Consider the following 16,058-nt stretch of genomic DNA (forward strand, 5'->3'; position numbering starts at 1 on the left):
CCCATTCCTGTGCAAACGCCTATTTATTGCTCTTTCTTTGCTGCCTCCAAGGGTGCGGGGAGGCTGGGCTGTGCTCTGGGTGCTGCACGTTCAAGGAGCAGAGAAGGCAGGAGGAATTTATTTGCATAGAAAAAAGAGAAGGGCATGAGGAACTTGGAGGCAGTGCTGAAGAATTCTTCTTTTCTTTAAAAAAAAATATTAGCTAAATTAGCCTTTTTCTCCAAGCTCACTTTGCTGAGGGAAAGGAAAGAATAAATTATGGTGATTTTTCCAGCTATCTGTAAATGACATTCTGCTTTGGGAAGTGTTTGGATTATTGCTGGATTGAAGAGCTGGGTACTGCAATTTAAGCTTTTTTCCCCATTGCAAGTTAAAAGATTTTAAAAGACTTTTCTTTCAGTATTGATGGAAAAAAAATAGTTATTTTCAGGGTTAAAATGCAAGTTCTTCTTAGTCCAGAGTGTGTCCTATTTTATTAAACATTCTAAAATCAATTTTTAATGGAAGTTTTAATTACATATTACTTTCTTTAAAAGGGTAAAGATGCTTTAGCATGTTGATGGTGCTTATATCAACTTAGTTTCTTTTTAATTCTGTTCCATCCCCACTAGCACTTTCCTGTAACCAATTTCAATATTACTAAGGAGCTTTCGATCAAATTGACATACATTCAAAACAGCTAACTAAAATTAATACATTCTGAATTTGTGCTGCTATTTTTTGGAATATTTATTAACTTGAAACCTATGAACCTAATGTAATGGGAAGGAAGAGTCTTTCTTTTCATAAGCAAATTCCCTGGCAAATTGTGACAGAAAATACTCAGTCGTCTACATAATGAATCTGTCTTACACTTTATATGCCACGTGACTTGAGCAGTAAATGATGGGTTTGCAGCTTAGAACAAAAATACCTAATGATTTTTTAGCTTCTTGAATTCCAAAGCTAGCCATTTGATCCTTCTACAAAGATGACAATTGTCTCAATACCCTGATTAAAATGGAACAAAACATATTTATAACAATAGTGTATTCTAAGCCCAGAGATAGAAATGCCTTTCTGCTGCCAAGTCGTCATCACCCACGGCATGTAATTAGCAACTTGCCTTCCACTGGTTTGAAAGATATTACTACAATGTATGCAAATAGTAGGATTTTTCAGGATAAGGTATTGAAAATGAAATAGAAATTACTGAAAAGAAGCAATTAATGTATTTTCCATCTGAAAGCTAGCAACTTTTTAGAGAAAATGCATAAGCGTGGCTGGTTTCCCATATTGTTTTCTACAGAATAATCTTTGAACACTTCACAAATGGAGGATATTGTAATAGCAGAGAAAAAATGTAGTACAATTATAAACTTGAACAATGTTGGGGTTTTTTTCTTCTCTGAGATAGCCTCTTAGCTGATTATTTTGTTCACCAGTTGTGTTTCTTAAACCTTAAGCCCTATTTTTGTTTTCATTATGTGGATGAAACTCATAAAGTTTTTCTAGTTTATCTAAGTGGAAAAATTAGGGGATTGGATTTTAACATGGAATATTATTCACTGGCTTTGGACCATGTCTGCTCTAGTACATTGTGATATGGTCTCATAGTCTGAACTCAGCCCTGAGTCGTGAACCTCTGACTTTAATCATAACCTGAGTCACTGACTCATCTTCAACAATTTCATGGAGTAATACTCTATGTCAAGTATGTAGAGAGCAATACTAATATCAATACCCACAAAAAAAGTATCCTTTAAGGACTCATTAGTTAATATTTGCATAGTATTTAAAAGATAACTATATTAAGCATTGTTAATATTGTGTATTTATTAGATTTGTTTTAAAATCTAGCTTCTGAGTAGTCCAGAGACCATTGTGAATCTAGAGTAACTTTACTTTTTGGCTAGTAGTACTCATAATAGCTTAAAAAAATAGCAATGAAATTACTAACAGGTAATTGCCTAGCTGCTTTGTTTTCAAATACCTAGGTCACTGTGATGGCTCCCTGCTACAGAATGTCAACAAAAATAATACAAATAAGAATTAGTGTTTGGTTAAAAGATGTATCTAATCTTTCAAATGGCGGGACTAGATAAAGTATTCCTTTATTAATTTAAGACTTTTGCTATGACATGTAACTCTCCAACCAATAACCTTATGGAAGCTTATGGAATGATGCCCAAGGTAATCAATCTGTCTTATCTAATAGATACAAATTTGTTTGTGGGGGTTTTAGTTAAACCACTATAACAAAAATACCTACATTTTACACAGATTTCAGCAGGACTTGGAGGACCAGGGGTTTGATTGCAGACTTAGAACCATGCAACAGTGAGAACCATTTCTCACAGTGATAACCTGAAAAAGAGAAGACCACAAGACAAGATAGGATTCAGTTCATTTGATAAAGATAAAAAGATTGCTGATTATGCAAAAGGAGAAAGCACTGTGTGAAGACTTGAAGAAAAATGTGAATAAGAAAGAGATCATTCATGTGTAGAGGCCAGCAGTATGAAAGGCAAAAAGCTGAGGCTGTCACCAGGGAAGGTAGGTTACCTCTTTTTTAAGCCTGTCTTTGCTGCAAATGTTTAAACATGCTCTGGGTAGGAGATGACTAAAAAGTCGAGCTGAACTGAGATGGAACTGTTGCTGGAAGTTATTAAATACATTTTTTTCATCCTTTTTCACTGCAATATTCCAAGAGAAAGCATAACAGGAATTACTAACTTATGTGTAAGTATGCACACCGACCTATGCTTAGGTATAAGGGCATAAGTAGTCAGCAGTGCTGTCAGAACTCAATGTAATTTATATAGATTGGAATTCATTAAGGTATAATTTTCAAAGTAATTAGCTTGAAAATAACCAATTTATCAGAAATGGGACAGATATCCAAAGTAAGGATTTAAGGCCAGATACTGAATGGCATTTCAATGCCTGAGTAGCATGTTTCAATAGGAGACTAAAGGCTTGTGTGTACAGAGCATTTTCTTTTTCCCTGAATTTGGATAATTCACACTGAAGTCACCTGTGTCCATATACACTGAAGGCATCTGTTAATGGGAAATCAGGGGTTTCAAGTTTGAACGCATGTGGTATGTCTGTAGAGGGACCTCAACAGGTTGGAGAAGTGGGTCAGTAGGAACCTCATGCAGTTCAACAAGGGCAAGTGCAAAGTCCTGCACCTGGGGAGGAACAGCCCCGGGCATCAGTACCTGCTGGGGAACACCTGTCTGGAAAGCAGCTTTACAGAAAAGTACCTGGATGTCCCAATGGACAGACATCCAGTTGAGCACAAGTCAGCAATGTGCCCTTGCAGGGAGGGCTAACAGCTTCCTGGGCTGCAGTAGGAGTGTTGCCAGCAGGTCGAGAGAGTTGATCCTTCCCCTCTGTTCTGCACGGATGAGGCCACACCTGGAGTACTGGGTCCAGTTCTGGGCTCCCCAGTACAAGGGAGAGATGGATCTATGGGGAAAGAGTCCAGTGAAGGGCCACTAAGACAAGTAAGGAACCGAAGCATCTCTTGTATGAGGAAAGGCTGAGAGTGCTGGGGCTGTTCAGCCTAGGGAAGAGAAGGCTCAGGCAATGTGTACAATTACCAGCAGGGAGGGTACAGATGGAATGGAGCCTTTTCAGGGGTGCCCAGTGCCATGACCAGAGACAACAGGTACAAACTGAAACACAGGAGGTTCCCTCTCAACATCAGGAAATACCTTTTCACTGTGAGGATGACTGAGCACTGGTAGAGGTTGCCCAGAGAGGTCATGGAGTGTCCCTCCTTGGAGATTTTCAAAAGCCACCTGCATGTGGTCTGGTCCTGAGCAACCTGCTGTGGTGACCCTGCTTGAGCAAGGGGTGTTGGACCAGATGACCCACAGAGGTACCTTCAAACCACAGCCATTCTGTGATCTGTTCTGTTGATCTTACATCCTACTGTCTTGAATCCTGCACCTGGAATATAGTTGGTTTGGTGCAATACTCTGAGAGGAGTCGAGTAGTTTCCTTGGCAGACACTCCCAGGCGTAGGACATAGGACGGTTTGATTCAGTGTCTATTCTTTGCTGAATGTATGGACACTAGTCAGTACATACGTCTTGGAAATAGGGTTCAGACCCTGCCTTGCACAGCAACAACAGCAGCATAAATGTTGCCTTAGTTCACAGTACAGACTAGAAGTTGTCTGAATGTGCCTCTGCTCAGTAGCACACCAGTTTACTCCATACTTAACTTCTTGTCTGGATTAACTACTCATTTACCTACTCAGCTCTGGGGTGGTATACATTAGGTGTGACTTCAGATGTTGTAAACAGCCACAATTTTACCACTTGTGTTAGTACTCTGTGATAACGCAATGCCCCATTGCTACAGCTTGTTTTGTGAAGTACTGGGGGCCAGGCAGAATTTTTGGCCAGAAACGTTCTCAGCAATGCCTTAAAGATGTATTGCTGAAAGAGTGGCTAAGACGTCATGCCCAGTTCAAGCTGCAATGACACCTCAAGAGCAAAAAAATGAAAACTAGAACGAAGAAAGATCAGAGCTGTTAATATTCTTGCCAAAACTGCTCAGTGCTACAGCTGCTGATTTACAGTGCTGAAGCCCTCAGCTGTGAGGTGTTTAGCACATCTCTGTGAGCATCCAAATGCTTATGAGGACAAGCCGCATGTAACACTCTTCTGTCCGTGTTGGCCAGTGATAACTTAAAAACAGTCCTAGCTACTCAGAAAGAATTGTAGGAGGAAAACATGCATATTTGTGAGTTGGAACTCATAGTCAGGAGTTTCAGTCACTTTTGGCTGGCTGCCACCCCATACCTCTTAGCACACTGTAGGAAAAATCTTTCATAATGAGCCCACATAATAAGACCACATCAGCATGTCCACATGGTCAAGAAGCTTAATATGGGAGAAAATCCCTTTGTGTAGAATATTGCGAAAGCAACAGGGTTTCAGATGGACTTTCTATTCCAACCTCATGCAGAGTAAGCCCCTGTGTCAGCAAGTCCTCTGTCCTACTGGAAGTCCAGCTCACGGGGCCTGGGACCTTGCACTGCTTTTTAAAGCAAGAACAATAAAGGATTAGATCATCTCCTTCCCCCCTCACCCCCCACAATGTGTTTTCACTATAATGGAAATTTTAATTGAAACCCTGGCTTGGGCAACTTCAAAAGTTTGGAAGATATTAAAATTTGGGGTGTTCCTTCAGACCACATTATAGGAATAAAAGGGAGAAAGCAGTAAATCACAACATTCCTGAATCAAGAGCTATAAATTCTGCTGATGTTTGGAAAAGGAACATTCAGATGACTTTGGCATTTTTCCTTTAAGTTTCTGTCTTCAGTGAGTCATAGAAGGAAAGGTTTGGACAGATAAATGCCAGTGATGGAGTTAATCTGGTGTATTGAATTATCAGCCATTAGGTGAGCCAGCAATCACTGTGCAATTGTGAGGCAAATTAGTTAGATCAAGAGGGCACTTGTAAAATTTATTAATTTTATTTCCCATTTGTGAAGGCTAGAAGTCAGCTAAAGCAGTTCAGGCAGAGAATCGTAACTTCCTAACCTGCAGTAATGGAATAGCTGCATCTCCAGAGTGAAGCATGCAGAGTATCAGTGAAAAATACAGATGGGGTTAGAAAATCCAATAAAGAAAAGCAGCGAGGCTGCAAACACATTACTCGGCATTCTTTCAAGATTTTAACCCCAAATTGTCTTGAGAAAATATAATTGACCTTATGGAATTTCCACCATTGTGTGCTACGCTTGATAGGATGCAGAAATCAGTCATATCCTAAACCTGCATGAACAGTGATGGGTTTCACAAGAGGATTTGAGTTAAACTTCCCCTTAGTCCCGCTGTGGAAGAGGCTTGCTAAATTTACAATCTGAGCGCTAGAGAATGCAAGTGAAGTACTCGCCAAAGGTACACTTTAACAATAGTTACAAAAGAAGAAAAGAAAAAATAAAAAAAGAAATAAAAAAGGGGGGGGGAAGGGGATTTAAGGGATTTGTGTTGTACCCAAAGGTATGTTTCCAGAATCTCAAGCCACTTTTCTGCAGCACGGATAGGTGAGCGGTGAGGTACTCATAGGACATACACCGGGTTTTGGGTTGTACTTTTCTGTATTCTTTATAGTCAGTGGTGAGTTATGCCTATGGGATGGAGAAGAAAAACAAAACAAACCAAAACAATAGAGGGAGTTTGCGATTTGCTGGAGGTCGCAGGGAGTTGCTTTGGGCAGGAGCCCCGGCCCTGCGTCCCCGTGAAGGAGTTGCCGCGTTCCTGCGGGTAGCGGGAGCCAGGAGAAAGCTTCGGCTTCCCGCGCCCGAGGGCTCAGCCCGGCCCGGCTCAGCTGAGCCTCTCGAGAAGGAGAAGGCGGCGGCGACCAGCGAGCGGTAGCGCCGCTGCCGGTCAATGGCGGGGAGGCGGCGCGGCGGAGCCCCCGCCCGCCCCTCGCCGGTGAGCGCGGGAGCGGCGGCGCGGTGCCCCTCCTCCGGGAGGGCGAGGCGAGCGGCGCTCGCACCCCCGGGCGGGCAGCCCTGCCGCACCTCCCCGCGGGCGGCCGGGCGGGCCGCGGCTGGGGCGGTGCCGCGCCGCGCTCTCCACGCCCGCTGGGTGCAGCCGCGTCTCTCCGGAGGATCCTTCACAGCTCCCTGCGCCCGCCGCCGGCGGACGAGAGCAGGAGCTGCGGCGGGCGCTCGCCCTCAGGCGGGCCCCGGGGCGGCGGCATGTCGGCGGAGCGCGCCTGGAGGTAACGGTCGGGGCGGGCGGCTGCTCCGCGCGGTGCTCCCGGCGGGGCGAAGTCTCCCAACTCCGCGGGCGGTGCGCCCTTGCCTCCACCTTCCACCCGGGTGTCCCCGCTCCCCTCAAAGTTGTGTGCGGCCGGCACGGCGGTGCCCCAGCCGCTCCGGAGGCTCCTGCGCCTCCCGCGGACACCGCCGGGCCGGCCCTGCCCGGGAGCGCGGCCGGACGGGGTGGGCGCCCGGTGCCTGTGCGGGTGGCGGCAGCGCTGCCGGGGCACCGGTCCTTAGCACACGGGTGGGTCCCGCCGCGCCGAGGGGTGTTTTCGGGTTTGTTTTGTAGCGTTTCTTTGGGTTTTGTTTTGTTTCTTTTCTTTATTAGCACACTTAGCATCTGCCCGCCTGGTGTGGTACCCACATCAGCCCTTCAGATGGTTGGTTTTCTTTTTTTTTCCCCCGTTTTCCTCGTCTCCCTGACTTGTTCTGTGCGACACTGTTGCCCTCTAGCGTTTGCAGACATTGGTTGGTTGCTGAATTGGGGAGCGAAATTAGTCATCATAGTGCAGTAATTATTAATAACTTCAGGTGTTCACAGCTATTTGGATTCCCAAAATCCCATGTAGAAATTGGTGTGTGTTACTGCTCATTTCAACTGTCACATGCAATCTTTGGGAAATGGCAGAAAACTTTCCTACTATTTGATTTACTACTTGATGTGTTAGATAACTGCTTTAGATTTTAGTGTGGTGGGTTTTTTTTTTTTCTCTTTTTAATAAAATGGAAAGTGGAAAAAAAAGGGGTTTCTCTCACCGTCAGCATCACTACTTGTTTCTCTCAGAACGAATGGTGATGAACTCTGCCTTATTAACCCTTTACACCTGGCTCATGGTTGGCAGCTGTGGAAGAAAAGAGAGAGGGAAGTAATGATATGAGCATGGGCAAGAGAATGTGTCATACGTTTATCTTAGAAACCTTGGGCAAATCATCTAGTCTTTAGATGGTGAAGTTTCTGCAAGTGCAGAAAATAGGATTTGTCTCAGAAAAATTGTATGAGATGTAATGTGTTTTAAGATTTTTTTCACAGAAAGTGTTATATGAAGGTAAAGCAGTAATTTGAAGACCAAATCCAACTTCCGCACCTGATTAAATTCTTCCAAGCCTTATTTTGAAGTATTTTAAAATACAATATATTTCGTTTTTATAAATATCTTTTAATGACAAATTCTGATGCATGAATTCTTATCCTATAAGGTTCTCTAGTAATGCATGAAGCAGTACAGTATGGAGCTGAGGTTAACATAGGTACAATAGAAACTGAAAACTGCTTGCCCCAAGGACTTGAAAAAGCATATTTATCTACCAGAATTTTTGTTCTTCCTAAGCCGTTTCTCTTTTTTTAGAGATATGTAAGAGAACGTAAGCTCTTCAGTATTCACACAGTACAGGGTTTGTTATGTGATATTGAAGGGTCTCATTGATTTCCCTTGACAGTTCGTGTCTCATATCACCATCTTTTCAAGTTGAAAATGTTTTCTTAATATGCAGTTGTAAGATCTCATTCTCAGGCTGGATTTACTTGTCTGAGTTATCACTGCTTGAATACTTCAGTCAGCAGAATAATGTAAGTAGGGCTACTTGGTATTTGGAGACTAGTTCCATATCTTCATAGTTGATTTGAATATCTGAGCACTACAACCCATTCTAGGTTTGATTGTTCTCAGATGCACTATGCTGCTTCCTACCACATCATTCATATATCTGAAGATTTCCATTTAAGTAACACTAATAACTTCAGAATAATTCCTTTAAGGTCACATTTCATTGTGGCTGGCCAAAGCAGACTTTTATAATCAAAGTGATTAAATTACACTCTAATCAGTGTATATTTAAATATGCATATTAACATGCTGAACTATACATCTGGTTTATTCTTAATTGAAAGCCCATTCTTCATTTAACATAACAGGGCTCTATTGCTATTGCTGTGGTGACAGCCAGTTTGGTAAAGAACAGGATGATGGGGTTTATTTGAAGAGGAAAAAGAGATTTTAAAATATGTCCAGGTATATGTAGCCAGACAAATGTAACATGGCTGGAAAATACCAGTGAATGATCAATCCAGAACTTGCTCTTTTTGACAGTTGTTGATAAAAAGGATTTGTGTAACCCTTTAATGATTTTTTAGAAGTGTTTGTATATGACACACCTTTATTGTTCCTAATCAAGAGTCAAAGTAAAAAGTTGCCCTTGCACAGGTCTGAGATAAAAATAAACCTTTTTATTTTTTAATTAGGATTTGAAAAATGTGATTTGAGAGCAATTTCTCATTTGTTTGTGTATATTTTAGCTCAGCCTGTTGTTTTAATTTTGATAGTTTTTAACATAACTGAGGTCAAGAAATATGTTTCTTGTATTTTTGAGTTTGTTATTTGTGATACAATTTTAATAGTTTTTTTTTTTAAATTCTATGTGGCTTTATGTATCTTTATGTGGGTACTTGGTATCCTATTTGAGAATCTATTCATTACAACACAAAGACGTGAATCTGGAATGGGTATAATTTGGGGCTTTTTTTTTTTTAGTTCTAGAATATATGAATTCCAGTTATGAAATGGAATGGTCAGAACCACGTTTCTTTTCATCTACTGAGTCGAGAAAATAGCATGTTTCGGCTTTATGGAGAAGCCAGTCACATCAAGCCCATGGAAGGGCTTTGCGCACTATGAAGAGCTAAGTGCAACAATATACCAAGGAGGGCACAATGTTTGCAGAGTTGCCATGACACTCACAGAGCAGAGATTGTCAGCAGCAGAACACATTCTGAGCCCAGGAACTGGGTTCCAGGCTGACTGCAAAGACTTCTGGGACAGCTGATTTGATATTTATCATGTACATTTTGCTGCCAGAAAATAAAAAAATCAAGACCTACAATTTCATGTTCTTTATTTTCACTCGCTGCATCTTATTAACAGGCTAAGGCCCCAGCCAGTGTTGTTTAATTTAAGTTTTTCTATTTGGGTTATTGTGCTGAAATGATTTATAGAAGCCAAGAATTTGGTCATTTATGCTTATTAATGAAACAATAAACTAAAGAAAGGTGCAAATGGTAGGAACTCAGCAGACGTCTTTTGGTGCAGTTCAGCTTTTGTGAGTTCATGGTGGTATTTGAATTAAAATAATAATAATAATAAAGCCACAAACCAGACACCAAAAAAAAACCTCACAACACATAACCAAACAGTCTCTATTCTAATGCATGTTTCACTCCATCTGTCTGAAAGTACCTGTAACTATGAGTGCCCAGCAGTGCTGCTTAGAATTGTTAACCTTCCAATTAATAAGATATTTGTTTCCTGTACACTCAAGGTTTTAATGAGAACTAGTCCTGCGCTGCAGAAATCACTTTCTACAGTAGATGAGCCTTGTTTTATTCAGAATAAAATGTAAAACTTATTTCCATAACTCAGATTTCTCTTAGCAAGGTCTTCTCCTGCATAATGAATCCATAAGTTAAAACAAAATTCTAAATATTCAAAGATGGTCAAAGAATTTTTTTATTACTGATTTTCATATTAAGAAGACATTTTGTTACCATATGCTTGGAACAACACAGCTAAAAGGTACTGGCCTGAATTTTCAGATGGTGGTATGAAAATGTTGAATTCTGTAAGACATGAAATGCAGATTCTTCTAAAATAGGAAGGTTCTAAATAAATAACAATGATGCAGCTTTTATTGCTTCAGACCTAGAAAAATTCTGTACAAGTTATTTTATAGGTAAAATTTATTTCAGTGTCATCTTTGTGGAACATGGGATTCGTATAAAGTCTGACACCCATTTTCAAGTGCTCCGAGGTACAGGTGGGATCATATCCTCCTTTCATTGAACTCAACATACTCCATTGAAATCAATGAGCTAATAATGAGCTTATGTTATCTACAGTCTTTTTCAAGTTGTGTTTTTTTTTTCACTGAAACAACGCTGACAAGCTTGAACTCTTGTGAAGAGAGTTTTAGACTCTTTGATTTTATTTTTTTTTTCCTGTAAGGCTTTTTCTTCTACTTTGATTTTTTTTTTTTTTTAATTGTAGTTCAAGCTACCGTGACGTCTTTGTTCTTTTGTAAAATACTGTATTCTTTTGTCGTGAAAGTAAAATTCCATAAGCATTGTCCTGTTCTGCAATGCTGCTTCTAAAGGCTTACCCAGTGTTGATAAGTTCTGAATTACACCCTTTGGTTTTACTATTGGAAGTGATAGCAGTCAAGGACCATTTTCACTGAAGCCATGTATAAGGTCGAGACAAAGTTCTCAGTAGTGGTTTTGACAGATCCTACAGTGTGTTGTGGGTGATGCACCCCAAAGATCTCTGTACCGCTGTCAAGTTTGGTGCATGATGAGTTATTTTAATATGGTACTGTAAGATATCAGTACAATACTTAGCAAGTACTATTGCCCAGAGTAAAATGCTGCGATTCCCCTAGGAAAACAACTGTACCTTGTCAAAGCTTTTGAAACTGTTTTGATATTATTAAATGCATGCTCTCTTTGTGTTTTTTTTTTTTTTCTTCTTTCTGTGTTCTTTTGAACTCTTGCCATGCAAAACAGACCTTAAATAGGCAAAAATTACATAAGCATCGAGCTGATTCAAGAGAACGTGCATGCGAAACTTGCGCCTTGTCCCGTTCCATTCCGCTTCCTTTCTGTTTTCAGTGGTGAGGATGCCAAGTCTGGCCAAGTCCTCCTGGATCTCAGAGAATTCCTCGTTCCTCAGAGTCAAACCTTGGACCTGTTTTGGCGTTTCCATCCATTTCTCCTTACAGCTGCACCGTACAGCCCAAGGAGTTACCGACAATAAGAAGCTAAAGATAAAACGACAGGGGTTTTCTTGGAGAAAATACTGGTTTCTGGGCCAGCTCCAGATTTTCTGCTCTGTGGAATGGCATTATGAACTGTGCCCTTGCTGCAAATATTTCAGGTGCTCCTGCTGCTTACCTTAATAGCCCTTAAGTTGCAGCCTGTCTGTGATGTCTCATTCAAACAACTCTGTCTAATCGGCCCTTTCTTTCCATGAGCTTAGGTCACTGTAGTTTTTTCCTGCTGCAGGCAGGGTTACCCAGTTCAGGTGCCTGTCTGGTCAGATGTATGGGCTGGTAAAGAAAGAAACTTCTAAATTGTACTGGCGAGAACATCCTCTCAATAGGACGTGGGTGGTTTCTGTCATAAGAATAGGGGTATTTTAGGGCTGTATTATAGGAGCTTAGGGCTAAAAGAAGTAGACAGGCATTGTGCCGTTGGTTGTATGGTGCTTGACTCTGTGTCACTCAAATAAATGATTGACGGTACTTTTGTCAGTTCTGCTTTGTAAGCTCGCTTCTTTTAATGCATAAACCAGGCCAGAGCTCTATGTGAAGTTAAGTAACCAGATATGTGGTTATTGAAGATAAGCAGGCATATGTATAGCTTTTCTACAGAATGCAATAAATATTAATTTTAGCCACTGAAATGATTAGTTTCTTGGCATTCAGGTAGCTGAACTGGAGATGCAAATTGAAGAGAATCCTTTGTGTGCATAATGAAAAATCATCTGTCTGGGAACATCTCTCTTAAATCTGGTTTTACTCATTCAAGGTGTAGCTCCTTCTTTGTCACCTGACTTCTTACAATATTACATATCTATTTTCTGCTATCTAAACTGATATTCTTGAAGATAGTGTGATAAGGGTTGGTCATCTCAGTACTTAAGAACATTCTTTGAGTTCTTCTGAAGGTACCATCACGTTGTTTGGTCTCTGTTCTTCACCTTTTCAGATACGTGCCTCTAGAAACACAGAAACTGGGATTGTGTTATAAAAATAACATATAATATAACATACGTTATAAAAATGACATAATCAGTCTAACATTGGTCAATGAACCTATATACTTGAGCGAAAGGCAAGTCTCCTGTCTAAAAGTTATGTACAAGACTTTGTGCAGCTGCAGATAAGGTTCAAGGCTGGATGTAAGTCCACCCAGAACAGAAAGGGTTAATATTTGAGTAGAAGATGAAGAGAGTAGAATATATCCAGAAATCGGGCTTGTCTGGTGAGGTGTGGCTTTAAAGGGAATCTTAATTACAAATTAGGCCGCTTATGTACACTTGCCCTTGGTTCTTAATTTTGCTGTTTTGTTAAATGGGATGCCATGTAGTTTATCTCTTTATTCTTATCTCATTTTTCCACTAATTTATTTTTACTTTGTGCTTATCATGCACCTGGTATTGGGAGTATTAGTCTCTGGGATTTAATTGAAAGTCATGGAAGTTACATAAGTACATCATATTTTTTCACTTGTTTGAAAACCTGGATTGGAAGCCCATCTTCCTTACAATGTAGGATAAGGAGCTCTTGTCAAGTGGTTAAGTGGCCCAAGCACATTACATGTTGTTTGGTTTTGTTTCTTGTTATTTATTTTTATAACTTCTCTCCCCCCGCCTCCCCTAATTAATATGTAACTAATCTTCTATGTACTTCAGTTTATTTTGGATCAGAAGCCTACTGTATTTCTTCTATTATCATCTGCTCCTCAATTCAGCCATTCTAGGAATAAAAATTTCTAACAAAAAACAGTAAACCTTATAAAGTACAAAACATGGGCTAGAACTTGAGTAGATATAATTTGTTATCATGATCTCTCAAGAAAATTCAATTGTCTCTGTCATTCTGTACAGAAAAGTTTGTATTTACTATTGGTTCTACTTCTGAAGCTCCTTGGATTCACTTTTTAATCCCTACTTTATTTTTTTTAGAAGCTGAGCATGGAAGGATTAAGCACTTAGTCAGGAAATGACCGTGTTAGTGTTACACACATAGCTTATCTCGGTCCCATTTACAAATGGAATAGATTTGTACTACACTGTGGAGTTACAACAGCATGTTCTAGATCTTAATACCCATAGTACTTCTAAAAATCTGCTGTTAACCTTCCTTTATAACTTAAAACAATTATTTTATGCTTGTCCTGTCATTCAGTTGTTTTACTAGAAACTTCTGACAGTAATCGTACTGTTAGCTTGAAAAACGACTGCTTTCCTTATGTATGAGTTAAAACATAAGTATATCCTCAGGTGATCTGCCTCTTATGTTAGCTTTTGATTTATTACTCTCTTTTCTCAAATTTAAGAGCTGAATTATTTTATTTTTTTTTAATAAAAAGAAGTACAAAATGTTTCCAACGATTTGCAAAACAGTACATGGTCCAGTAAAATGCTATATATTTGCTTCCAGTGTTGCAAGGAAAAGTGTATGTGTCTTTTTTTGTTACAGAGCATACCAGTATGTATGTGTACAACACAGTTAAATGTGCAAGTTGTGTTACGGACTTTTTCTGTTCTTCCAAAATGATTTTAAGACAGAATGCATTTAATCATGTAGACTAGTGTCCCCCCCAGCTGCTTGGCAGTGAAAGGAGGAATGTCATGAAACTTCTTCTGTGTTTAGGTTGTCAGCAACAGTGTATTTGGAATTCTTTTATCTTTGGGTAAAAAAAAAATATGAGAAAAGCAGTAAGTTCTTTGCTTCTGTGCCTCCTATGTGTACCCACTTTTACTGGATCCTCTGGAGTAAGAAGCCCGTGAGGGTTAGAGACGTTCAAATGCACATGTCAACTAGTGGAATTTGTGGGAGGGCCAGCTAAGCAAACCCTGTGAGCCTTCATCCCTCAGGCTTCTAGCTCTTGAAACCTTAGATTTGGTTTCTGTTACAATCAAAGTAGAGATTCTTCCAACAGCATCTTCTGAGCTTGTGCAAATGTATTGAGCTTCAGGGAAGTTTTAGCATTGTGCTGTTATGAAATGCAGAGGGACAGCTGTGTGTTTTATAAAATCATGAAGAATAAAGGAGAGTAGGAACAAATCATGCTGCTAATGCAGAAGTTCAAAAAGGAACTATCAAAGTTTTGAACTGTTTGTTTCCAAACCTCTGTCTGGCAGAGATTTCTTTGCTTGCTATTAGTTTAAGTGTGATGATACTTCACAGTTGTGATGCTTCAATTAAATCTCTGATTTTCTTTTCTTCTAGATTAACCCTTCTGTAAAGCTTTGTGGAAGATAGATGTTTGTGCTGCAATGGTGACATAAATCTTTCAGAGGACTGGAACAAGTTGTTGAGAGTCTGTGTTTGTGTCTGTTGAGAACAATCTAAGGCAAGTAAACAACATGAGTTTTATCATGAAACTTCACAGACATTTTCAAAGAACAGTTATTTTGCTGGCCACTTTTTGTATGGTGAGCATAGTTATTTCTGCGTACTACTTGTATAATGGCTACAAACAGGAAAATGAACTTTCTGAAATCTCTTCAGAAGCGGAATGTGGTGATCTTCAACTGTTGCCATACAAGCTGATGGAGATGAAGACCATGAAGCCCATTGATCCCCTGAGGACAGATCTTGTAGTGCTGGTGTTTGTGGAAAGTCAGTACTCAACATTAGGCCAAGATATAATAACCATTTTAGAATCCAGCAGATTTCAGTTTCACATTGAAATTGCGCCTGGGAAAGGCGACCTCCCAGTGCTTATAGACAAAAATAAAGGCAAATATGCTCTCATAGTGTATGAAAATATTGTAAAGTATGTGAACATGGACTCTTGGAACAGAGGCCTTCTAGATAAGTACTGTATAGAATATGGTGTAGGCATTATTGGATTTCACAAAGGCAATGAGAACAGCTTACAGAGCTTTCAGTTGAAGGGCTTTCCTTTCCATGTCCACAGCAATCTGGGTATTAAGGACTGTTGCATTAACCCTCATTCCCCACTGCTCCATGTGACTAAATCTTCTAAGCTTGAGAAAGGTCCCTTGCTTGGAAATGACTGGGCAGTCTTCCAGATTAATCATACAGCTTATCAACCAGTGATATTTGCAAAAGTAAAGACACCAGAAAACCTTTCACCACCTGCTGCTAAAAGTGCTCTCCATGCCACAGTAATTCATGACCTGGGGCTCCATGATGGGATTCAACGAGTCCTCTTCGGCAATAACTTGAATTTTTGGCTGCACAAACTGATTTTCATAGATGCCATCTCTTTCCTGTCTGGAAAGAAGCTCAGACTGTCCTTGGATAGGTACATTCTGGTTGACATAGATGACATCTTCGTTGGGAAGGAGGGAACAAGAATGAACACCAACGATGTACAGGTAAAGTATGTGCACAAACTAATGGTCGTTACAGCAAAGGACCAGGTTTGTTTGTGGGTTTTTTTTTATTATTTTTAATGTGAATGGTTATTAAAAATTGGAACTCATGGAGGATGCAGATCAGTAAGTGGCAACCCAAACTGTTTGGACCCTGAGAA

General features: G+C 40.2%; 1 protein-coding gene across 1 annotated transcript in view; it reads left to right on the plus strand.

Annotated features, from left to right (window-relative positions):
- Positions 1 to 14,919: 14,919 nt before the first annotated feature.
- LOC309439282 (bifunctional heparan sulfate N-deacetylase/N-sulfotransferase 3) overlaps positions 14,920 to 16,058 on the plus strand; it is a gene marked incomplete at its 5' end in the record, with an annotated part of 64,083 nt that continues 62,944 nt past the window's right edge. The window contains one exon of the mRNA XM_082051658.1: positions 14,920 to 15,900. Within this exon, the coding sequence (XP_081907784.1) occupies positions 14,920 to 15,900 (981 nt within the window). The remainder of the gene's footprint in view (positions 15,901 to 16,058) is intronic.

This window comes from Streptopelia decaocto (genome assembly GCF_964273445.1).
Source record: "Streptopelia decaocto genome assembly, chromosome: 4".
NCBI classification, from domain to species: Eukaryota; Metazoa; Chordata; class Aves; order Columbiformes; family Columbidae; genus Streptopelia; species Streptopelia decaocto.